The 24352-nt window shown below is 42.2% G+C and overlaps 3 protein-coding genes and 1 non-coding gene across 9 annotated transcripts; 3 read left to right on the plus strand and 1 right to left on the minus strand.

Moving 5' to 3' along the window:
* Positions 1–9313: 9313 nt before the first annotated feature.
* Positions 9314–9387, plus strand: TRNAE-UUC (transfer RNA glutamic acid (anticodon UUC)). Its single transcript has one exon. It is a non-coding gene; the product is annotated as a tRNA-Glu (tRNA).
* Positions 9388–9444: 57 nt separating this feature from the next.
* Positions 9445–11846, plus strand: LOC133887497 (uncharacterized). 6 transcript variants are annotated; one of them, XM_062327473.1, is made up of 8 exons: positions 9445–9618; positions 9733–9829; positions 9916–10057; positions 10179–10240; positions 10661–10795; positions 10993–11059; positions 11152–11256; positions 11462–11846. In XM_062327473.1, the coding sequence occupies exons 1-6, from the start codon at positions 9557–9559 to the stop codon at positions 11014–11016; spliced, it is 522 nt and encodes a 173-aa protein (XP_062183457.1). In that variant the 5' UTR covers positions 9445–9556; the 3' UTR covers positions 11017–11059; positions 11152–11256; positions 11462–11846. The 6 variants fall into 6 exon arrangements, with proteins under 6 accessions (XP_062183457.1, XP_062183458.1, XP_062183456.1 ...); XM_062327474.1 differs by having other exon boundaries at positions 10993–11056; XM_062327472.1 differs by having other exon boundaries at positions 10993–11256.
* Positions 11847–12463: 617 nt separating this feature from the next.
* Positions 12464–15273, plus strand: LOC133886970 (actin-related protein 2/3 complex subunit 5A-like). Its single transcript, XM_062326883.1, has 4 exons — positions 12464–12996; positions 13080–13152; positions 13242–13342; positions 14794–15273. The coding sequence occupies exons 1-4, from the start codon at positions 12896–12898 to the stop codon at positions 14927–14929; spliced, it is 411 nt and encodes a 136-aa protein (XP_062182867.1). The 5' UTR covers positions 12464–12895; the 3' UTR covers positions 14930–15273.
* A 501-nt stretch (positions 15274–15774) lies between these two features.
* Positions 15775–17496, minus strand: LOC133886969 (transcription factor MYB60-like). Its single transcript, XM_062326882.1, has 3 exons — positions 17147–17496; positions 16858–16987; positions 15775–16558 (listed from the first exon to the last, which is right to left on the minus strand). The coding sequence occupies exons 1-3, from the start codon at positions 17280–17282 to the stop codon at positions 16009–16011; spliced, it is 816 nt and encodes a 271-aa protein (XP_062182866.1). The 5' UTR covers positions 17283–17496; the 3' UTR covers positions 15775–16008.
* Between the last annotated feature and the right edge of the window lie 6856 nt (positions 17497–24352).

The raw sequence follows: 24352 nt of genomic DNA on the forward strand, positions 1-24352 counted from the left end.
GACGGCGCGCCGTGAGGGTGCTGCTCGTTGGTGTCCTCAGGCGGCCGCGCGTGCGTTCTATCGTCTATGCTCGCCAGGTTCCTTCGCGCGGGATTTTTCCCTACGCAGTCGCTGGTTGGTGGGAGTGAGAAGGATCGACAAACGCCATAGTCTGCAGGCGGGTCCCGAGCAACCACCCACCATGGGGGCAGGATTGGGAACTCAATTGAGGGCAGTCCGTGCTTTTCGCCATGGGGGTCCTCCTGAGGAGCCTTTATCTTCTCCACCGACGCCTCCAAACCCCAATCATGTCCCTGCTGCTCCCTTCCTCGCATTCTCACCTTGTGGCGTTCGATTCGCCATCTATGTCTGCTCGATCTATTTCTCCCTCTGTCATTCTCTCGGGTTGGCGAGGATTGGTGACCGAAGATACCAGGTGTTCTCGCAGGCATGGATTAAAATTTCGTCACAATTTTGTGAATTTTGAGAATTTCAGAGAAGAATAAAATATATAATTTTAAAATTTTCTTTCACTAACACGTAGGACTCGTAAGCAGATAAAGAAAAATAATCGAAATTTCACGAATTATCTTTACACCAGGGAACGAAAAAAATTATAAAACAAAATTAAAATCCCTACTCGCAGGTCGTTTCCTCCCCCAAGGCGTTCAGCTGCTTAAATTGTCATGGTTGGGCGCAACGGTTGGGGTGCTCCTAAGAGGGTAGGTGTCGCATCTAGTTTTAACGGATAAAATCAGATGTGACTTATATGTGTTCAGAATGTTCAACACAACTGAGGATGTCACATGTAAAATAACAAAAATAATATTTTTATAGAATAAATATTTAACTTTTACAGTAATTAACATATATTATCTTCTATGTAGATATTTACAGTAGAATAGAAGCACTGATGCCCAACAACACTGCAGACAACTGATCAGGAGACACACGCCTAGAACGCCACAACCTCGACTTGATAATCTTCAATATCTTCACTCACTAAGTAGCACCACACATGTCATATGACATATGAAAAATATGAAGTGTGAGCATATGATGCGCTCAACAAATGTAGGAGAATAATGATATGCAGACTTATCTCAAGGACAAACTAACACATGACATATTTGCATAAATACGAGTAAAAAAAATAATAATATAATTAAAAAACATTAAATAGTTATTAAATAAATGTAACCTAAATGACCTAATAACTATCTACCCATCTTGCAACCCATAACCATCTAGTACCACCAGGACTACCATACCATGACCAAACCCATTCCACCACCATATCCAAAACTAACTAATCCTGTGAGGATCCAAGTCTCTCATGACCGTGAGCACGACTGATATATCAGATTTTACACTCTGCAGAAGTTATACAACTTTTCTCATGAAACGTGATTTCATCACCCGCAAGCAGGTGACTAAAGTCTCCATTCTGCCAGTGCTGATTAGGCACATCTCACACTGCCTAAGTTGTGTAGCCAGGAGATCACTACAAAGTTTCTCTCAGTATGAGTATGCATGCTGAGGTTTCACTGTTAGAGTTTACGGAATCCCCTTCCAACCTAGAAGCCCAATCTTACGCCAGATGGTTCGGAGGATCGAAGATCCCTTCCTTAAACATCCATTACCACTAACCAAATGGTTCTAACTCAAGAGTCACCCACATATATCCACTCCTACCGTTTGGCACACACAAACTAGATCCACTAATTAATAAGCCAGACCCCCTATAAGGGCTTGTGGTTGGTATGTTATTTTTTGGGTTGTCACTTCACGAATCAGTCTTTACTTAGGTTACTTAAGTAAAGACTAAACTAACAACATAACCATGAGAACCACCACAAACCACTTTGCCCAAGGTCTAAGGTTCCATGTTGCTATATCAAATTCCTCACCATATTAACCATCATTGTTACATGTGTTTATTAGTAGTATATGACACTCTCCAACATTCTAACAGCATGGCTAAGCATTTCTGCCCATAAAAAGACACCTAACCATAAACCACTTAGGCTTCAAAGAATGACAAAGGAATATATAGGTAAATCCTAACATATGTGACTACATATCATATTAACATTATATGCAATTTTATAAAACAAAATAGTTTAAAACATAAGAGCAATATGATCAAGAAGCACATTTGCCTTTTACCCAATGTTGCTCAGTGTTATCGAAACCTTGGTCTTGAAATCGCTCAAATAGATTCGAAGCGTTGTCGACTAATCATGGATACTAACGATAAACAAAAGCAACATCGAATAAACACCAAATAAACTCTAAATTACAAAAATAGTAGGAATAGAATGAAAGACTGGGATCTTTGATTGGGCTAGGCAAAGAGAATAGAATTGATTGAACTTCTTTCCAGGAAAGATAAAGAGGTAGGAGCTAGGACTTCACATGAAATGATAGAAAAGATTGGCCGAAGCATTAACATGTGTGACCTACAAATTAATATTTTATTTTAATATCATAAAATCATATTTGTGATACAATGGCATATAGATCTGGCCAGCACCTAAATGGCAATGCAATAAACATAAATTTACTAATCAAAATAATATCCTCATGTTATTAGGATCTAGATGTTAATGAGAGATAACTACTATAAAGATATGCAAATTTATACCTAAAATGAACATGGTTGGATAGATCATATTTTTAGAAAAATTTGAGCGCAAGCATCACTCAAGTCGGAGCTAAAAAAAAAGATATGAGACTTTGAAGTTTTAGGGACTTAACTGCAAAAGAGCCATTTACTAAAATTATTTTTTACTGGAAAAAGGAGAATGACTGGGTTGAATTTGATTACATGGCTAGCTGACTGGGACAACAAGTCAGCAAATACGCTGATGTGCTAGGATGATATGGCAGGCTAACGTGGCATATGGATCTGTGGACCAAAGGGGTGAATTGGGTTTATGGGTCCACGGTGGACCGATTACACAGGGTGAAGGGGTACGAGATCTAGGCCCTTGGTTTTAGATCGGACGGTTGTGAAGAGGGGGTAGAGGCTCATCGCTGATGTTGTTTTTCGACGGTGAGCGATGGAGACACACAACAAGAGGGTGGCAAACCCACCTAGAGTGATAGGAGGTTCAAAGAGGCGACGAGATGAACCGACAACGAGAGAAAGCGGCAACGGAGTTCGGGATTCGTCGGCCACGATGCTCTGGTGGACGGGGAGCATAGATGAGAGCACACACGTGCTCAACGATCGTTGGTGAAGTCCAAGAACTAGTCTGCGACAGTAACGCGGTATGGGAACGGCAGGTTGGCGAGCTTCAAGCTTCGGCAATGACGACAAATGGAGGGAGGCTTGGGTGTGGCTAGAGTTAGGGCATCTTGGCAACATTGGCACAGGGAGGCAACAATTGAATATATAGGAGGGGAGAAATAGGACTCGAGGTGGAGCGGTACTCAAGGGCGGTGGCGTATTTGGCTTGGACTCCCAGCGGCGAGCGGTGGATTCGATTTAGAGACGGAGACGATAGAGGCTAGGACACGGGCGACTGGCACGGGAGTGGGCCGGGGTGCTGGCGAGCGCGACCCAGAGAGAGATGGGGTAGCAGGTGCGCTGGAACGGGCCAGGGTGGCCAGGCCTAGGTGGAGAGAAAGGGTGGAGGAAGGAGAGGAGGCTAGCTTGGTCTTGGCCAGGCCGAAAGAAAGAGGGAGATCGGGTCAGATTCAGAGAGTGAGAGGGAGGGGAGGATGGGTTGGAGGTGAGAGAAGCTGGGCCAGATTAGGGTTTTTATTTTGTTTGGGAATTTCAAAAAAAGAGGTAGCAAGTAAAATCTAAATAAAATACCAATTAAAATCTAAAAAATTCTATATAATTTCCAAAAAGCTTTTAAAAATATTTAGAATCCAAATAAAATATTTTGAGCTTATAAAAACATTTTGAGATTTTGGAAAATAAAATATAACACAAATGAATTCAAATAAATCCCAAGGAGGTCAAACAAAATCCAAGCAAAACCAGAAAAATTCAACAACTCAAAATAAAATCTAAATGCCTATTTCCAGCATGAATGCATGCAAACAATTATAACCTTAATTCAAATTTGGGTTTGAATTTATAAAATAGGACTTTCTCTTATTCTAATTATTCAACCTATAATCTAATCTTGGAAAATTTTAAAAATTTGAGAAGTCTAAAAATCAGGGTGTGACAGAGAGTTTTGGAATGGGCCGTTATTGTCACGGATGTGGTCGTACATCTTCCCTTGAAGGTATTCAGAGGGGTGATTGGGGGAAAACTTGGCAGGAGATTGGATCTTCGGGTCTTCCTCGCTCAAATCCTCATATTTTTGTTCCTCATGTCCCTGATCTTCCAAGATGTGAGACATTTAGCAGCTTAAAAGTTACACCTTGGTGAGTGGATTTTGAGTTGGGATGGGCGTGGAGCAATCCGTGAATCTATTTTAGTTCAATTTAATCAACAAACTAATTATTTTGACTAGATTAAAATGACTAGTTAGTTAATTAAGTTATACTAGAGATTCACGGATATCCATTGATGTTGCACACCTATCCCTTTTTTTGAGTGGTGGATGCTCTCCACTAATATACTTACTTCGGCACTCGCCTGACATAGAAAAACTTGCCCTGCAACTTGACAAGGCAAGATATACCCCTCTCCTTCTTCCGCAATGCTGTTTTTGCTTATGAATCGAGTTTAATGGTTTCTTTCTTCATCTTATCAGAGTGGACCTGATGACTATGATAACCATGTGAGGTTTCCAAATGCTGATGCAGAAATAGATCCTCCATGCAAAGAAATAACAACAACGTTCAGTTGTGAAAAGCTTAGAAAAATTAAAATCTACTGCCCACATAGCGATAAAAGAGCCCAAATTATTATGCCCATCTTATCAGCCCATCTTAGCCCTCCCCCTGAAATCAAAACCAAGCCCATTCATGATGGTAAGTTTCTCTAAATTCACCATGCACGCATACAAAATCTTGAAACTACACCTTGGATGTCTCAAATTGAGTCAGCTATTATGTTATCGTGGTAATTGACAAACATCATTTATGTTGTTGTAGGTGATCTGGATTTGGTGACTGGGTAGCTATGGGGTTGATTGGTTGTCCATATAGGAGTATTCTGGTCCTGCGGATGCGTATAATCTTAGAAATAAGCGTGTTTAGTTCTTCGCATGTACTGTTCCAGCCTGGTCCTATGGATGTAAATATACGTCTATAGCCTAGGTCGCATCTTCTTATGCAGGTGGACACACTTATCAGTGTCACAAAATCATCCTTATATGAGCAACCAATCATAATATCAACTCTTGTATCCGCTCATGCAACCTCAGATTCGGTTAATCAAACAAAAACTCAGCACAGTCTGTCCAGACAGATACAACTAACAAAACACTCTTCTCTTCAACAAATATGATTTTACTCAGCCTTCTTTCACTCAACCTGCATATACGGTCTATATTGGCAACTAATTACACCCTATTTGACCATTGATTAGAGATTGAAATGCTTGGAAGGCTTGTTATTTCTCCTTTTGATGACAATACTTGTGACTTGTCTAGTGCAACTGCCTGCCTGCGACTAATGTCTTCATTAGCAGTTTTCTTTCACTGCAACTGCTTGTACCTGTGACTTCTCTTCGCTTTTGCCAAATTGTGGCCACGGTAGAAGTAGCATGGCACTTGATTGGTAGTCAACTATGCTGTAATTCAGCGTGTGGTGAATGCCCATGCCCTTCTGCAGCTTCATTCCTGGTAAGTTTTACTAGGCCGGTGCATGTGAAGTAGAGAAGAAATGTGCACTGTAATCGTTGTGAATCAGGTCCATGGAGCTTATGACTGATGGCTGGGGAAATTTTTGCTTTTATCAGTTTTCATTGTTCAATCACGGTGTCCATGCTATCTCTATTTGCCTATTTGCAATTGTGTTTGGGATCATCCAAGGTATGGGCTGGAATTGCGTCATGGGCCGAGCTGCCTACTGGCCCGAGTTACCGTCCATGGAATCACACGAGGAGCATTACCAAAGGAGAATCATACAAGTAACGGAAATACAACTCCATAATATGTTGCGCACGTATGGTCTATCTTGGTCGTTTATCTTTCCCTCAAAATACTAATCCATCCATTGAGTCCCTCACGTACCTTATGATTTTTTTCACCTACTTCTCTAACACAAATCTCAACGCAAATGTACAATCCTAATAAACATTGTGTCAATATGCCCTTGTGGAAATTTCCCTTCCTAGCAAGCAACCAAGGCATCAATCAATTGAACTGGAAACCAAACTCCTCTTGTCCCTCTTCTTCCTCCTCTAGCCTCCTCTTTAGGTCTAGAACTTCTCTTCCTTCCCCAAACTATGTTTCTCTATCTCTCAATCCCGATTGCTTTGCTAATTCGAGACCTCCCGAGGTTGCTCGATCCGGTTTGTTTCCACTTGAACCTACTGTTGTGGGATTAATGGAAGTGGTTGCTAACAAATCGATCCTATCAGCTGAAGCCTGAAGGGACAAAGCACCTAAACCAAATGGATTTAATGGAAATTTTATTAAGAATGTTGGCATATTATATGTCAGGATTTTTATAAGTTGTCTGCTGATTTTTAAGATGGTCACTTAAACTTGCATATCATCATTTATCACTTCAGTGCCAAAAAACTCCTATCCACAAACTGTCAATGACTATAGGCCTATTTCCCTATTGAATGGTCCTCTTAAAATCATTACAAAATTTTGGCGAATTATCTGTAGTTGGTAATCATGAAATTGATTCATGAGAATCAATATAGCTTTATCAAACACAAAACAATCCAAGATTGTCTATCTTGGACATTTAAATATTTGTACATGTGTCACAAACCAAAAAGAGAGATCGTGATTCTTAAGCTTGACTTTGAGAAAGCCTTTGACAAGGTGGAGCATCATGTTATCCTTAGCATGTTGGAGAGAAAAGGATTTTCTGCTAAATGCCTGATATGGATCAAAGAAATCCTCTTTTCTAGCACATCACAAGTTCTGCTCAATGGTGTTCTAGGGAAAACCATTCATTGTTGAAGAGGTGTTCGGCAGGGGGACCTTTTATCCCACTCCTTTTTTTGATGGCAACGGATCTGCTACAATCGTTAATTAATGATACCCACCACAAGAGGATGTTATCACTGCCGATGGAATCTTCTTATGGATGAGCCTACCCTATTGTGCAATACACAGACGACACCCTAGTCAGCATGCCCTTTCATAAATCATTTTTGGTTCCCATTAACCTCTCTGATGAAAAAGCTCAGCACCTAGCTGCTACATTAGGATGTGAAGTGGCTGCCATGCACTTTACCTATTTGGGTTTACCCCTTGGCACTACTAGGCCTCTAGTGGATAAATTCATGCCTTTGTTAAATAGGATTAAAAGAAAACTTATAGGTATAATCACACATGCTAACTATGGTGGATGGCTATTACTGACAAACTTTGTGCTTTCGGCACTACCAACTTATTACATGTGTGCCATCAAGCTTCTAGCAACAGTCATTACACAGATCGACAAGTACAGAAAATATTGTTTATGGAGGTATTTGGATATTAATAAGAAAAGAAACTACCTCGCTGCTTGGAAGAAAGTTTGTCATCCCAAGAAACAAGGAGGCCTAGGCGTTATCTCCATTGCAACACAGAATAAAGCTTTGCTCCTCAAACATTTACATAAGTTCTACAATAAACACGATGTGCCATGAGTAAGTTTAATTTGGCAAGCACATTACTCTGGTTCTTAGGCACCGCAAGCAATGAGGCCAAGAGCCCAAGAGGATCATTCTGGTGGCAAGATTTGTGCAAGTATTTTGAATTATTCTGAGGTTTTGCTTCTTGTCAAGTTGGAAGGGGTGGCACTATCATGTTCTGGAAAGATACATGAGACATAGGATTTCTGGAGATAACCTTTCCACCACTCTTTTCATATGCTCGGGAGCCAAACTACACTGTTCACCGTTTTTTGTTGATATGGCCTGATTATAACAGGCTTTTTCAGTTGCCCCTTTTCCATTCCTGCTTCCCAACAACTAACGAACTCGGCTTCTATGCTAGCAGCTTGGCCACATGATTCAGATCAAAAGGTGTGTTAGAAATATATATGGAGCACGAGAGAATTCTCTTCACAAAGAATGTATAATCTTATCATTGGTAAGATCACTACGTCACCCCCTGTCACTAGATTTGGAAGTGCCGCTGCCAAAGTAAACATAAGATCTTCTTATGGTTGCTACTTAATGATCGAATAAATACTAGAAATCTTCTTCGGAGGAAGAATTTCTAGCTCCCTTCGGTGCATTGTGTTCTCTGTCAAGGTGGTGTTGAAGAGACAGTGAAACATCTTTTCTTGGCCGTTCATTCTCACAAATATGCTGATTATCTATACAAATCTCATGGGATTTCTCACTGCTTTTGGTTGAGATGTTGAAAGAACAAAGATATAACACATATCACTGCTTTATGGAGGTTATTATCATTGCAGTATGGACGATATGGATACATAGGAACAACATCATCTTCAATGGAGGCATTTTTTCCTTCCCTCGGTGGAAACAAGAGTTCATGACAGTTTTCTCTTTAGTTATCCATAGAGCTACACCGTTCTTGAAGCTAATTAACTCTTTTGTTAATTCTATTCTCTTTTGCTTGTACATAAACTCTTTTTTAATAGAAAATTACAGTAAAAACCTCCCCTCCTGTTTGGGTAAAAAAAGCCTGAAGGGATAGACAGGCTACAGAGGATGGCATTATTTATTACACTTACAGGAGTCAACATTTTCGTGCTTATTGACAGACTATATAGCATGGTGAAGCTACCAAAGTGTAATCATGCACGTTGAAGTGAGATTAAGAACTAGTTCTTGTAAAAAAAGAAACTACTAGTTCTAGACTTCTAGTACATTGTAATGCGCAAAATGTAGCTACGTGAAGCAAAAGTGCACACACATAGCCACGTAGATAAATGACACTTATATACTGCAAGTGGATCTATTGTCACACGCTTACAAATAAAACTTTTGAAAGCACTTGCATATATAAATCGTTGCATCTATATATTTAAACTCTCATGAGTAGAGATATACCCTAGCATTTACCCACACGAAAAACCGGTTCCCTACCACTGTCTATTTAACTTGAACTTGTAAAAACATACAAGGATTAGTCATGATTATCTCCAAATGACGGAAGTCAGTTTAAATTCCGTATTAATCCAAAGGATTGAACACACGAGAAGGATCGTGAGGTACAGGGTTCGCAACGCTATTAAAACAAATATAAGAAGAGTAGAAAAGGCAGGTAGTCACGACTCCATTGTCGTCCAGCCCGGTTAGGATACCTGGCTTTCACCCAGGCGACCCGGGTTCAAATCCCGGCAATGGAATGTATCTTTTTTGCGACGGCCAAAGTTTTTTGTAAACCTCACCCGTCCAATATTCGATCGGACGGCCGTCCCGCCCGTCGTAGGTTCAACGGACCAACCTCCCCTCCCCCTGTGCCCCCAACAACGCAGTCCGTTCCGGCGCTTCCGACGACCACCTGCACCGGCGGCGATGGCCGCCGCCGACGACGTCGCCCCCCGCGCCGCCTCCGCCTACCTGGACCCCACCTACTGGTTCGTTCCCTGATTCTCCTCTCCTTCTCTGCTTCTCCCCTCGCTTCCCCTTAGACGGAGCAAGCAGGTAGCAGCAATCTGACACGGCAATGGATGGCCGGCGGCCGCGCGCAGGGACCAACGGTTCGGGAAGGAGGAGCACTACGAGTGGTTCAAGGACTTCTCCCACTTCCGCCACCTCCTCGCCCCACTCCTCTCCCCCTCCGTCTCGGTGCGTCCTCCACCGCCCCCTCCCCTCCTTTCCCCCAATCTTGTTGCGTACCATCAGTGAGGAGCTCTGCGACTTGCTGCGTGTAGGTTCTCGAGGTCGGGTGCGGCAACTCGCGGCTCGGGGAGGAGCTCCTGCGGGAGGGCGTCGCCGGCGGCATCACCTGCGTCGACCTCTCCCCCATCGCCGTCCAGCGGATGCGCGACCGCCTGGCGGCTCAGGGCACCGACGGTAGATGTACCGATTTGAGTTGGTCGGCTTCATTCCATGCCGATGAAAAAAGAATGTGCTTTCTGCTTCGTCATTAGCAACGGGAACCATTTTGGGCTGGGATGTCCTTTGCATCTTGCAGGAGTGGAGGTGGTGGCGGCAGACATGCTTGACCTGCCCTTCGTGATCGAGAAGGGAACCATGGTATGCGTGTTCCTGAGTTTGATCTTTGCTTATTAGTGATGTCTACACAAACATGAATGACGAAACAAAAAAAATCCCCCCTCGCGCTGCTGGTTGCTCGTGCTCCCTGCACGGTCGAGCACGATGTTGTGCGACACTTTGGGGGGGGGGGGGGTTCTCGACCTTAGTAAATACCTTGGGGTTGTCTCTCCCAGTGGGTCGAGTTTTTATGAATGACGAAAAAGATGAGCATTGAACTTAGAACTTGAAGGATTATAGTAGGGTATTGAGCATCAAATGTACGGACAAGCCTCACTGAATCACTTCTTAAACTTGGAAGTCATTTCAACTACCAGAATGGGACTGACTTAATCTCACAAGATCCGATGTTCTTATTCGATGTTGTCTATTGGACTTAATAAAGAAACATCCTTTTGACAGGATGTACTGTTTGTGGACAGTGGTGATCCATGGAACCCCAACCCTGCGACAGTAACTAATGTGATGAAAATGCTTGAAGGTATCCACAGGGTTTTGAAGCCAGCAGGCGTATTTGTATCAATCACCTTTGGACAGGTTAAGGAGATTATCACTGTCTGAATTTCTCTTTCATGATATTCAATTATGAACATTTTATTAATTCCATACATATTTTATTCTTTTCTTTTGATATGGTCTTTGGATGTTGCATTTCTTGGTTTGCCAGTACAATATTTGTGCGTTATACAATATTTCTTTCTGAATGAACTATCTTTTTTCTTTATTTGAACTAGGACACCATCACTTTTGGAAGATGATATAGTTAAAGATTGTCTTTCAGAGGATTATATAAGCAAAGTTGTAAAGTGAAACTGACCTGAAATTATGCCTTATTCTTTTCTTTTATCTAATAATCTTCTCTTCTCAGTAAAGTTTAACTTTGCATATGGCAGCCACACTTTCGACATTGATTTTTTGAAGCTCCCGGGTTTACATGGTCTGTTGAATACAGCACCTTTGGCGATGACTTCCACTATTTCTTCTACACCCTTAATAAGGTTTAATTGTGGTTCATTGCTTTGATTTCACTCGAGATCATCAGTTTCTTTCGAAACTCAAAAGATTTGCTTCCTAGATGTAATGTTTCCATTAAGGAAGTTTTCTGCTTTACCAAAATCACATATCTGCTCTACCTAGTGAATAAACTTTGCCCTCCTATCAAAACGCTATGTTCTTAATTATTTTCCTTTTCGTAATCTCCAGGGTAAAAGATCACTGGAGTCCAATAATTACCAAGATACATTAACTGCTACTTCGAAAATTTACATGTTTCATGAAGAGCTCGAAAGTGAGGATTATATATTCCGCACAAACGTTGATGAACTGTAGTTGGCAAGTTGACAAGCAGCTATGCCAATCTGGGAGCTAACGCATCAAGAGGGTGATCCTGCAGTAATGTTTGTAATATGTGTGGTGTAGGATAGATTCAGCTGTGGGCCATGTTGTGCAATGCTGTAATAGTCCAGGCTAGGGATCTCTGTACAATCTGAATTGGCTGGAACATATCTTTGTTCCCATTGTTAACATTCTAACTTTCTTTCCCAAATCCATTGTTTCGTAATTATGGAAAGAAAATTCTTGTGCATTATTTTGCTGTTAGAATAATGCTTGGAATCCACAAATGAGAATACCAGTTGAATTTTCGAAAAACTTTCTATTCAATAGTTAATTTAACACACTTACCTATTTTTCTCGGAAATGCTACATGTCATGCGAATGAAAATTGGGGAAGAATCAGTCGAATTTGTAGCCACATGATTTGTTAGGAGATTCATTCTCACCGGTGAGTGGTCGTATTCTTCAACGAGGTTAGAGTTTAGGATTTGAAGAGCACCGGACTTTAGGATGGTTGGGGAGGTCGGCTCATGGGTGGAGGATTGATGGTGGGTAGTGATGGTGGTGAGGGGGTCATGCTTTTAGTGGTTAGCGAAGGGCAGAGATCAATGGCTTTGGCTCCAGCGATAATGGTGCCGTTAGAACTACTCGGGGTGGTGGCAGGGGCGCTACGCCAGGGACAGCCACAACGAGGCAATCAGGAGGTGGAGCGCGAGGTGGATGCGGAGGCGGAGTCGGGAGGTGGCTGGGGTGGGGTAGGGTGGGGTGGGGTAGGGTGGGGTGGGTGTGATTTAGGATTGTATTGTTTTATATAACGAAAAGAGAGATCTAAACCATTGGATGCCAATTGAATAGATCAAAATTCGCATGATTTAGAACTAAGAAAACAGACGGATCCTTTGTTTTTATTTCAGAATTTACTGTCACCCCAGCCATTTACAGAATCCATCGGCTAATTTTGTGTGGTAATACGTTAATACAAACATATTGCAGATACTTAGCGGACGTACCAGCACATTTTTGTGTGACTAATCTAAATTCGTCTGTTCGAAGTTTTAAAAATTTAACTTCATGTATTCTAGCTGGAAGAACAACATCTTACCTCAAAACGGAGCTAGCGGTGAATAAAACGATGGTTAAAATGACATGCAAAATCTAGAATACACTCACTTTTTAACATGTCGCTAAGTACGAAGTTGCAGAGCCAACCCGCCCCACAGAACACCAAGAACAGAGCACGCAGCACAGAAGCCAGCCCGCCCCACAGACCGGCGCCGCCCCGCCGTCCCCGTCGCCGGTGAGATGGCTTCGTCGGCGGAGTACCCCGCCGCCGACGAGAACCTGGAGGCCATCATCACCCGCATCGAGCAGAAGTCCCGCAAGATCGAGACCCTCCTCAAGCAGTAAGCCCTCCTCTCCTCCCCTGCTTCTTGATTCACCCGGTCAGGAAGGTGGTCGACCCAACTTTTCTGCGCCGCGCGGGCAGGTCGAAGCCGGTGGAGGCCCTGAAGACGGCGCTCGAGGGCTCGCCCCTCAAGACCCGCGACGAGCGATGCAAGGTTCGGTCTTGATTCTTTTCGATGCTTGGTCTTGTTACTTGCATGTATTCGATCTGGGTTTCTTGATCTGCGGCGTTGGTTGGGCGCAGTCGGCGAACTGGATTGTGGTGCACCGCGCGATGATGGCGATCAGGGACGTCGACGGAATGTTCAACTCCCTGGATCCAGAGTACTACGACATCCTCATGAAGTAAGACACACCTCTCCTCTCTTCCCTTTCCCTCGCTTCCATGATCCAATTTTATTGGGCAGAGCAGGGCAGTGGTTTGGCAATTACCAGTTTTCTAGTTTAGATTCCTCCTTGATCGCGTCATAGTGTTGCTACAAACATTCTTTGGAAGTTTTTTTCATGACATCATCCATTGATGATTGAGAACACTCGAAGCTGTAGCTAGCTAACTAGCGTGGAAGTGGAACCTTGGGTGCTTTTGATCCTGCCATGTCTTACGATCAGTGTTATCTGGACACAGACACGGGTGTCGGAATCCGACTCGGATTTAGGTGTTTGATTCGGTAAAGAAAATTTGGACATGCGAAATACAATTTGGAATTAGACACGGGTGTCGGAATCCGACTCGGATTTGGATGTTTGATTCGGTAAAGAAAATTTGGACATGCGAAATACAATTTGGAAATTTGGAATTAGACACGGGTGTCGGAATCCGACTCGGATTTGGATGTCTGATTCAGTAAAGAAAATTTGGACACTCGAAATACAACTCGGAATCCGACTCGGATTCGGGGTGCCCGATTTGGCAAAAAAATTGGACATGAGCGTGTCCTGGTTGGGATTTGGGAAATTTCAAAATTATTTTGCTGTTGGGGTCTGGTAGTTGCTTGATCGTGTAAATATTTGGAAATGACATCCCATAATGATTCTGTTGGAGCATACAATGGAGTATTTCAATTTGTTTTAGGAGATTGTTACTCCATCCAGTAAAAGAATAAGAATATTTTAGAATGCGTTCAGTCAATCTGTTTTAACTTTGGTTACGATATCTTTATACATGTTTGGATCGGCCATATGATGAGTAGATTTATCTCAAAAAATTATTATAATTTCATTATGTTTTACAAATATATTACAATAGGAATTGCTGATCAAAGTTATGCTGGACTGGATGATGCACAATTTTAGGAAATCTGTTCTACAAACAACAGTGTATATATTGACAATGACTTCAATAGCTAAGCAAGCATTGTACTTAGGTTCTACCAAAGCACTACATTTGGATGTTTGTATTTCTTGCTTGATAGTGCTTGCTGCACAATCAAGCTTTACAAATAAACAAGATATGCCTATGGATATACCTACCCTTATCCACTTTACCATGTCATCCTTATCTCCATTTTTCTAGTATTTGCTTGTAAGTTGCATTGCCATTTGCCTTCGATTATGGTCAAATTAAGTTGCTATACACCATTTTACTCACATGCTTCACTTTCTTTGTATCTCTGAATTGTTTCCCACATATGATTTTTGGCACCTTTTATAGTAGTCGCTCTGTGAGCAGTGAATCATTTTGGAGCTTGAAGCATCAATATTTCCTTATGCGCTTGTCTGCTTATGATTTTTGTGGAAAGCGGTTTATGAACATATAATCTGAAGATTATTTGTCTCTAAACACTGATGCAATATAGGTACCTTTATAGAGGTTTATCTACGGGGGACAGGCCAACATGTGACCAGTGCCTCAAAATTCATGAAAAACTGACTGAGAAGGCAGGCTTAGGATGTATATTGCGGTCACTTGCTGATACTGTAAACACTGTATGAGCTTCATCGCCGCGGAGGGTGGACAGCACAAAGTTTGCTCCCTGCTCTATGCTGTGAAAAAATAACATCAAGACAAATTAGTTGTATGGAAAATTGTTAACTAAATGTTTTAGTTGCTCTCTTTCTCTTTGCCATCTGGCAGTTTTAAATAGAGCATCATTGTACTTTACTAGAATGGCTGAAGTTATGTAGAATGAAGTTGTTTTAAACTCTTTGTACCAGACCGTTGGTTTTTTTGACTCCAGTTAAATTTGAAGGGGATTTCTGTACCATTAGAACTAACTAGAAGTCTGGAACAATTGCTTCAATTGCTGTTAGGCTTCCCAATTTATGGTTTTGTTCTTGATCCAAATGTGTACTATCTGACAACTAGAACTATTTTTTTTGCTAAATGTGCCTCCCCTATGCCTGATTTCTTATACTGACTCTTGATGTTCTTTGTGCTTAGAATGGCAGTTCATCTTTTTTTCCCAAATGTATTGTCATATTTGCAAAAAGAAAAGGACAAAGTTTTAGACAATCTTACATGTGATAAATACAGAGTATTTTCATATGCTCCAATGTTTTCATGACCTGTACAATAGCTAGAATATATTTATGAATAAAAAAAATCATCATGCATTCAGTAACCATGGAGATTATATAACCAAAGTTTCAGTCAGATTCATCTAAAAATTTGAGGTTCACTCAACGAAATGCATGTTTGCATCGGAGAGCGATAGAGCATGTATTTAAGAATCTTTCAAAAAATCATAGGCAACCAAGCACACGAACTACATAAATTTTATAGCGAAAATCCTTACAAGGACTTAAAAAGCTGAATGACAGAAATAGAGACCACTGCATCAAGTAAACAACCAAACTAGCTAGGTTACTGAAGTTTAAACCCTTTTATTATGTCCTCCAGTACTAATATTTTCTCCAAATTAACTAGATCATCTCCAGATTTTTTTTTCCCGAGGAAACAAACGGCTTATTACCGGAAACACAGGATCGACCTGATCTATCATTCGATCAATCAACAGTACAGGCGCACACCCATTGAAAATTAGGAACCTAAGATAGCCAAGACGATACAACTAGAACATGATGGGATCTGCACAGCAGCCAGCAGAGATCCCCATGAGTCCATCAATGGCCTGCCCCGGCATGTCGTCGAGCAGCCAGTCCTCAAGCAGAGAGAAGGTTGCGGTGCTCGAACCCATGATTACCGGTGCCACCATCTCCAACGGCGATGACTTATCGTCACCGCCCACAGTTTGATCCTTGCAAACAATGGAAGCTGCCCCTTCGCCGTGGAACTCTTGCATGTTGATCTTGCAAGTAGCTGTTGTTGCTGGTGATGGCGTCATCCATGTCTGAAAGGGATTCGAGACGGTAGTAGCCTCACTGCTTGGTGCACTGCTACATGTGGGGTAGTTGTTCATGGCTTGCATGGCTTGAAGTTTGTGGTGGGTGCTGCCAGGGCTGTAGTAGTTTGAGCTGGTTACCGCATTGGAGGGGGTGGTTTGGAAGTATTCAGCTGGTTGTGTTTGCAGCCTCTTCACCTTCTTCTTGAGGTGTGTGTTCCAGTAGTTCTTGATGTCATTGTCTGTTCTTTGAGGTAGGTAGGAGGCTATGGCTGCCCACCTGCATGCATGGGCAAGGTAAATATACATCAAGTTAGAAGTATGCCAAGCATAAGAAAAAAAAAGATTGTTCGAAGGTACGATGCCATTTCAAAGTTAGTTATATGGTTTGCTTTACCTAGTTCAAGCTCAAACTCATCATCGAAACGAAACAGAATTGAATTTTAAGCAGATGCATGGATTTACAAGTCCAAGGCAGTTTCAAATAATCTATGATGGATTAAATAATCCTTTTATTTGATGCTTATATACATAGTGCACAGCAAATTCAGAGGAGATTTATATGTGCGTGGTGATTACTTGTTGCCAAGTAAAGCCTGAAGGTGGATGATGATCCCTTCCTCATGTGGGGTGAAGTTCCCGCGCTTAATCCCGGGCCTGAGGTAATTCGTCCACCGCAGCCTGCAGCTCTTGCTGCACCTCATCAACCCTAGTGAGACATGCACGCAAACACCAAACAATCAAACACACGTACACTTCTCATCAGGCAATTCAGCAAAAACCATACCAAGGAAACCGGACATCTACATGCCAACAATCTCATCGATCGATCAATCGAGGGCACAAATCAGGCGCACATGTTACTAACCGGTGTTCTCGGGCACGGACCGCCAGTTCCCGGGGCCGTGCTGCTGGATGTAGGAGACGAGGACGATGTCCTCCTCCGGCGTCCACGGCCCTTTCTTGACGCCGACGCCGTTGTCGCAGCAAGGAGGCCTCCCCATGCCTGTCTCCTAACTCAGATACAGGCCTACCTAACTAGGCCTAGAGCTAGTAGCTAGGCAAGTTGAAGAGCAAGATAGCTATGGCTGCTGCCTACACAGCCATGGCCTCTGAAAGCTTTCTGGCCTTCTCCCTGGAACCATCTACTGAGTACTGATACGACACGGCCTCCTTTTATCCTAGGACACCAGCACACCTGCTTTATCTCCTACCTGTCCCCTCACAGGCGCGTGCCCTAGCTGCATGTGAGTGCTTATATACTGCATGACCTCATAAGCCCCTGTGAGCCACTCCTCTCTGTGCTTCGAGTTGCTTTGCTTGCCACACTGTTGCTTTCCAATGCAAAAGTCAGCCAGGTGCATGAAGACTCTTGCATGAACCTTGAACCATCGTCCTTTTCTCTCTCCGATCCTCTGGTGATCACGTGAATTATGATCATCTCTAGCTCCGGTGATCTTTGCTTTGCTTTTGTCTGGGAAAGGTTGACGTACTGCTTGAGGACTTCTTTTCTGCAGTGGCGCACATGAAGGGAGTAATTGCATGCGCTTGCTTGTTCCTCCTGATTTCTTGGGCATTGATGATGAGGACCGTGTGCACCTGGCATGCACACGTTGGTGCGGCTTCGATGCATGTTACTACTACATAAATAATTTAATTAGTGGGACACTGTACAAACAGTTTTTCAAAGCTGTATGTGAAAAGATTATCACGGACAACTCCAAACTAGATCCATCTGGGAAAATAACGAGAAGCAACCCCAAGATGGTGGGACGCTTTAATACAGATGACTCTAAATAAAAACCGTATGTACTATTGATATATACATCTCTAATTATGAGTCGTCTCTATTAAAACCAATAATACAGACGGCTCCCAATCGAAACTATATGTATTAATAGTATAGATGGTTCTTATTTAGAACCATATGTACTATCAATATTATTGCAGACAACTCATAGTTTGAGCCATCTGCAATAATAGCATGCCCATCCTACCCTTCAGGGGTCCAATTTTGCAGATGGCTTATTATTGGAGCCATATGTACAATTAATAATACAGACGGCTCTGAGTAGCAGATCAATGGGCGCGTGGCTCTTCGTGTTTTGTGCCTTTGAACTCCCTCCATTGCCACCCCTTTGCCTTCCATTCGATCATTTAAAATTCACTGATCCCGGCCGATTGTTGTACCTTCGCTTAGAATCAACCATGGCCGAGCTTCCTCCATCTCCCCCATCTCTTTCAATGACTTCCCTGATGGGCAGTGTTTACTCTTTGGATGAGGAGCCGAAACCACAACCTCCATTCGCCGGTCTGGCCACTCATTCCTGGGTGACCGGTCTTCATCGCCGTACTCGTGCGATTGGGGGAACTTCTTGGGAACGGGTCCATTGCCCAAAAATCCCATTTTGCCAGCGAGCTCTGGTGATAGTGACACGGTGATGGCACTCGGCTGTGACTGCAAGGACGATAGCGACGGTGAGGAGGATGAAGATGAGGAAGGTGACGACGGCGAGCAAGAGGAGCAGGAAGAAGACAAAGCGGACAATGGCAAGGAGGATGAGCAGGAAGAAGACGTCCTCGTCTACTCTGATGAAGAGGACGATGACAACTTCGACTACAAGCAGCTTGAGAACTCAACCTCTGAGGAAGTGGAGCTGGACGTGGCGGCAGGAACCAAGGACAACCCCATCTACATCTTCAGCGACGTTGAAGATGACAAGAGTTGTTTGTCTTTGTCCAATGATGTCCAGAAGCCGAAGCGTCCTAGGCTAGGGTAGTAGTTATGTTACTAGGATATGGTTTTGTAACTAGGATCGAAGTCTGTGATCCTTTAAATTTGAATGTTATACTATCCTAATTAGTAATGTTAGAATGTGAAAATATTGGAATGTTTATTGGATCTCTTCTTGTTTGATTTACCGAATAATCATAACGTGCTTGGAACAATATCATTGCTTCATGTACTTTAGTGAATTCTGGTTAATATTTGATGTGTTCGATTCATGGAAAAGGACCTGAGCCATTAGTAGTTTCTTTAAGCGTAGCAAGTCTTGTAAAAAAGGTGAAATGTTTAATTTTCCTACGATCATGTTTAGGAGTTGTTTGCCATGATTCTATTACCATGGTCGAACTATTTATATGTCTTTTAAATGCTAGGCAACCTAAACCGACTGAACCGACAACAGACATAAGCTCAACCGACAACCGATCATACTTACACAATAGAGGAGGCACTGGCCTATATATATAAAGCATTTTCTGTAGAAGGAGTACATACCCCCCTCTAATGAGTGTTCAGAAAAAAGAGTATATACATCTTAAAAAGTAGTATATACATCTTAGCAAAAATATATATTTCACTTATAAAGTAGTATATACATCTCAACAAATGATATATACATATCAAAAGTAATATATATATTTCAGAAAGTAGTATATACTTAGTTATAATGAGATCAATTATAGATGACATACTCCCGGGAGTATAGACTAGTTTTTGTTTCTCTCTCTCTATATATGGGGCATTAATATAGACGGCTCGAAATTACAGTGGTCTTTATTATCAATAGTACAAGTGGGTCGCTATCTAAAATGTTTATACAAATCTGATTTGTATAAACTCTTTACTACAGATGGTTCAAAAAAGCATCCCGCACGGAAATTCCGAACCGTTTGTGCAAAGGTTTATGTAGTACTGTGAGCTTTCTATCTTTGTATAGAGAACTAGCTGTAGAAAATTAAGCTAAAAATATAATTTTTACTACCAAACATAAGCCAAAATTTTGAACCGTGGAACCAGGATCAGAATCATACACGCACTCACATCTTTCAAAGCCAGCCTGATACAAGACAAATGAAGGTGGAAACTGTAATCGAAGGTTCAAAAGAAGAAAAAAGATTGAAACATAAGATGATTTCAGTCGCCTTGGAAAGCCCCTTCTCCTGTCTCATCTCTCTCCATGTGCACACGCAGCTTTAAAGTGGCATGTACGATCATACATGCATGCATATGCAACAGATACTACTGCAGGAATAACCGGTAGTGATAAAATATCACTGTCGGTTCATAAGCTAAACTGATAGATCTATCCTTGAGCTATTAAGAACCAGTAATAATAGTATCACCGCCGATTCTAGCTACGAATAAGCAATGATAAGGTTTATAAGCTCGCCGACAGAGAAATAATTGAGCCAATACAAATCGATAATGATTATCCTTATCACTGCCGGTTCATTACTTCACCGACAGAGCAATAATTGAGCCGCTATAAACCGGTAGTGATAATACTTCTATAAATCCCGAGCCTGTCTCCCTCACTTTGCTCCCCCATCTCCAAAAATCGATCCTGAGAGGTAGTGGCGGTCGAAGTGGTGTTAGAGTCACTGTCACCACTTCGATCGTCTCTACCCCTCAGGCTCGCCTTCCTTGTCTCTCGAGCCTGACTCATCTTCCCCATCTCTCGAGCTGTCACCGACCTCGTGACTCATTGCTATCCATCCATCCTGGAAGCACAAAAATGTATCAAGATCTTAGGCAGAAGTTCTGGTGGACACGTATGAAGTGCGAAATTGCTCACTACATAGCCGAGTGTGATATCTGTCAAAGGGTGAAGGACAAACATCTCAAACTGGCCGGTACACTCCAATCCTTGCCTATTCCCTCATGGAAGTGTGAAGAAATCGGCATGGATTTTATCAAAGGACTTCCTAAGACTTCTCAAGGTTTTGACTCTATTTGGGTAATTGTGGACCGGTCGACAAAATAGGAATTACCTTCCTATCAAGACCAGATTTCCTATCAAGTGATATGCAGAGCTATAGCTCTCTTGAATTTTTTTTGCCTCCATGGTACTCCCAAAAAGATTTTTTTTTGATCAAGGCTCTCAATTTACCTCTCATTTCCAGAAGAGTCCCCATAAAGCTATGGGAATCAAGCTCTTTCAAAGCACTGCTTACCATCCTCAGATTGGAGGATAGACCGAGCTAGTGAATCAAATATGTTGATGATTTGTGAACCGCCGATCTAATGAACTTGTTGAAGAAATTGGGGATTCTTTGAGAAGACGAATCACGAGGGAACACACAGGGGTTTTTTTATACAGGTTCAGGCCTCCAAGAGTATAATAACCCTACGTCATATTTATCTTGTATTGATTGAGCCTGTTAAAGGGGATATGTGGCTAGGCTAGATGGATCTAAACCTAGTCGGCGACTTCCTTGCTCGGCTTCTGTTGGCTTGAATTCAACTTGTTTCTTCTTTTGGGCATGTAATGACTTTTCCTCCACTGGATCCCTAGGTTTCGTTTATATAGGGGGGCGTCGTACATCCTCTAGAGTCTTCCTTCCTGTTTTTGGAGATAAACTTCCCTATTTATAGGATGCCCTAGGTACCAATGGGTAGTTTCCTTTTATCCAAGGATCCCTCTCCCAGAGATATAGATATGCCCTGAGAATTGCAGGAAACCCTAGGGTATTCGGATATGGTAGTTATCCAGTAGTCATAGTCAAGCCCCCTAACAGTATGTAAATTGAGGCTTCGGCAGGTCAAGTGCTTGGCCAACAACGATAAGCATTCTGCCTGACTGTATCATCGAGTAATACTCAGGTTCCCAATTAGGATGATGCGTCAAACTGGGTTCTCTGGGTCATCATATCATCTACTCGGGGTTTTGAATGCCTCTGAGTTCTCAAGTGAGCTCTTGAGAAGGTGTCCCATTCGAGTAGGGTTTTTGATTAGCCCATAAATATCATCCCATCCCCCAAAAAGACATGGGGGATAAGACTCATCGCTGGCCAGGCTCAAAAGTTGAACCGTTGCAGTGGAAGTTTTATGTGGTGGTGAAGAGATTCTCTTTCCTTTTCTGGCAAAAGATCAGGATGACGTTTGGAAACTGAGCGCCTTTGTCAGTGTAGTGCACCAACTCTCTTGGTCTTTTGTATGAACAGCCCCTGCATGCACCGGAAGAGATCCCGAACAAAAAATGCGATGGGACCCTATCACAGAAAATCATAGCTCCAAGTAGCACTCAGAACCACGATGACTAGTTGGAGAATCGTCGAGTCCACTTAGGCTTTCTTCTGTTTCTTGTGCTCAAAAATAGAAACTTATTCTTTTGTTAGTAAAAACAAAATAAGAATATAAATGAAAATGGCGGGACTTCTTGGGAATTCGATACCGAGAAGATACTGACAACCTAACATACTCAGTGCTACTCGTTTCCTCCTCTGGCTAGGGCAGGATGACATCGTTACTAATCGAGGAGCTTAATTGGGTCAGCTCTAGGTCTGACGTGAGTGTGAGGCACCGTAGCCCCCAGGCACTCGAGGATGCGATAGGGAACCTTTGTCACATCCCACGAGGTCGCAACTTAGAACATTATCCTCATGCAAAGGAAGTCTCTTTGGCACACGCACAGTATGTTGTCGTTAGCTCTTAGCATACTATATTCATCCAGCCCCCGACTGGTTATCTGGGAAGAAAGCTTAGAGATAATAAGATAAAATTATTGACCGATCTGTATTAATTAGTCGGCCAAGGTCAGAGAAAAGTATTGAATGCTCATATTTTCCCTTTAGTCGTAGAAACTCTTGTTGCCTAAAGTCAATTCCTGTGTGACCTTGTCCAAGCTTATCTAAGTGCACACAATAGGTAGAGGTACCTGGATTGTGCCTTACTGCCAGTGTACCCATCTTACGGGTGCTAGACGTTGAGTTTAGGGATGACAAAAAGGGGTACAAAGAGATTCAAGCTAGCACCTCGTTATGTTGGCCCTTTTCAAATCCTTGCAAGATATGGGAATGTGGCTTATCAGCTAGATTTGCCACCATCTCTCTCGATTGTTCACAATGTCTTCCATGATTGGGGTGTTGCCCGATCTTCTAAAAGGTAATTGTGATAAGTCGATATGGTGGAGTTTTGATGTTGATGATCCAAAGGCTCCGACTAGAACAGAATGAGAACTATCGCAACCACTACACCGCTACTCCGTTGTTATCAACCGTGCCAAAATGCAGTTGATCTCACCAAGAAGGCTTTTCCTGCAAGTGAATCGAGAACATAAGCATGAACACAGTAGATGCAATCTGAATATTACTAATTACCAATGAAAAACTCAAAGTTGGGATTCCACAAACCAATATATAGTGAAACTGTCTAAAATAGAATAATCTAAGCAAAACCTAAGCCTAAACTATGATGGCTACTATATATATGGGGGGATGTGAAGAGATCAACCTAGGGTTGTGCAACCGTGGTTAGAGGTATACACAACCTGGCCTTCGACCCTGACACGCTTACAAGACCCAACAAGGCCCACAACGGTGACGCATCACCTTATTTCATTGACTCTAATTAATCTATAAGGTATCTAATAGTGAGACCAGATCTATTGGAAAGAGCTCATCATAATCTTCCCATCAAGTCCAAGAACACCTCCATTGGACTCTGTATGTGAAAGTTATGCCTATTTTATTGACATATTGTCATGACTAGGGCTCGACTTTGAGTCCGAGTAGATTTGGCCTTTGAGGGATGATGTCCAAGTGAGCTTGTGATGCCTCTCTCATATTCGTAAGCAACAAAACATCACAATAATTTAGTAAAATCCCATCCTTTACCAAGAAATCATAAACAACGAGGAACGAGTTGACCTTGAGCATATCCGAAGAAGTGATGTCCCTATCATCCTTTCCTTCTTTACAACAAACCGTCCTTGGTTTGCGTATACCATTATCTTTCCCATAAACTTCTACACAAAGCAAAATGCATAAGGAACTCTCGTTATGTAATATCATATGTTCTGTATCAAATAATTGTAATTCTCTTTGAAACGATTGTACTTGATTATAATTGGTCATAGTAGGCAACACTGGTACAATGTATGCATGTGTCATTTCTTGCTCCACTTCTTTAAAAGAAGTGATATTGCATGGCATCATGCTATCAAGTTGCATCTTCTGTACAATGAAAGGTGAAGCAATGGTTGTGGTGTATGGTAGCATCCAACAATGCTCCCATTCTTATGAACTATTTGGTGGGTTGCAGATAGAACTAGAAAAACTTAACATGACA

The sequence above is a fragment of the Phragmites australis genome, chromosome 12 (assembly GCF_958298935.1).
Source record: "Phragmites australis chromosome 12, lpPhrAust1.1, whole genome shotgun sequence".
In the NCBI taxonomy this organism is placed as follows: Eukaryota; Viridiplantae; Streptophyta; class Magnoliopsida; order Poales; family Poaceae; genus Phragmites; species Phragmites australis.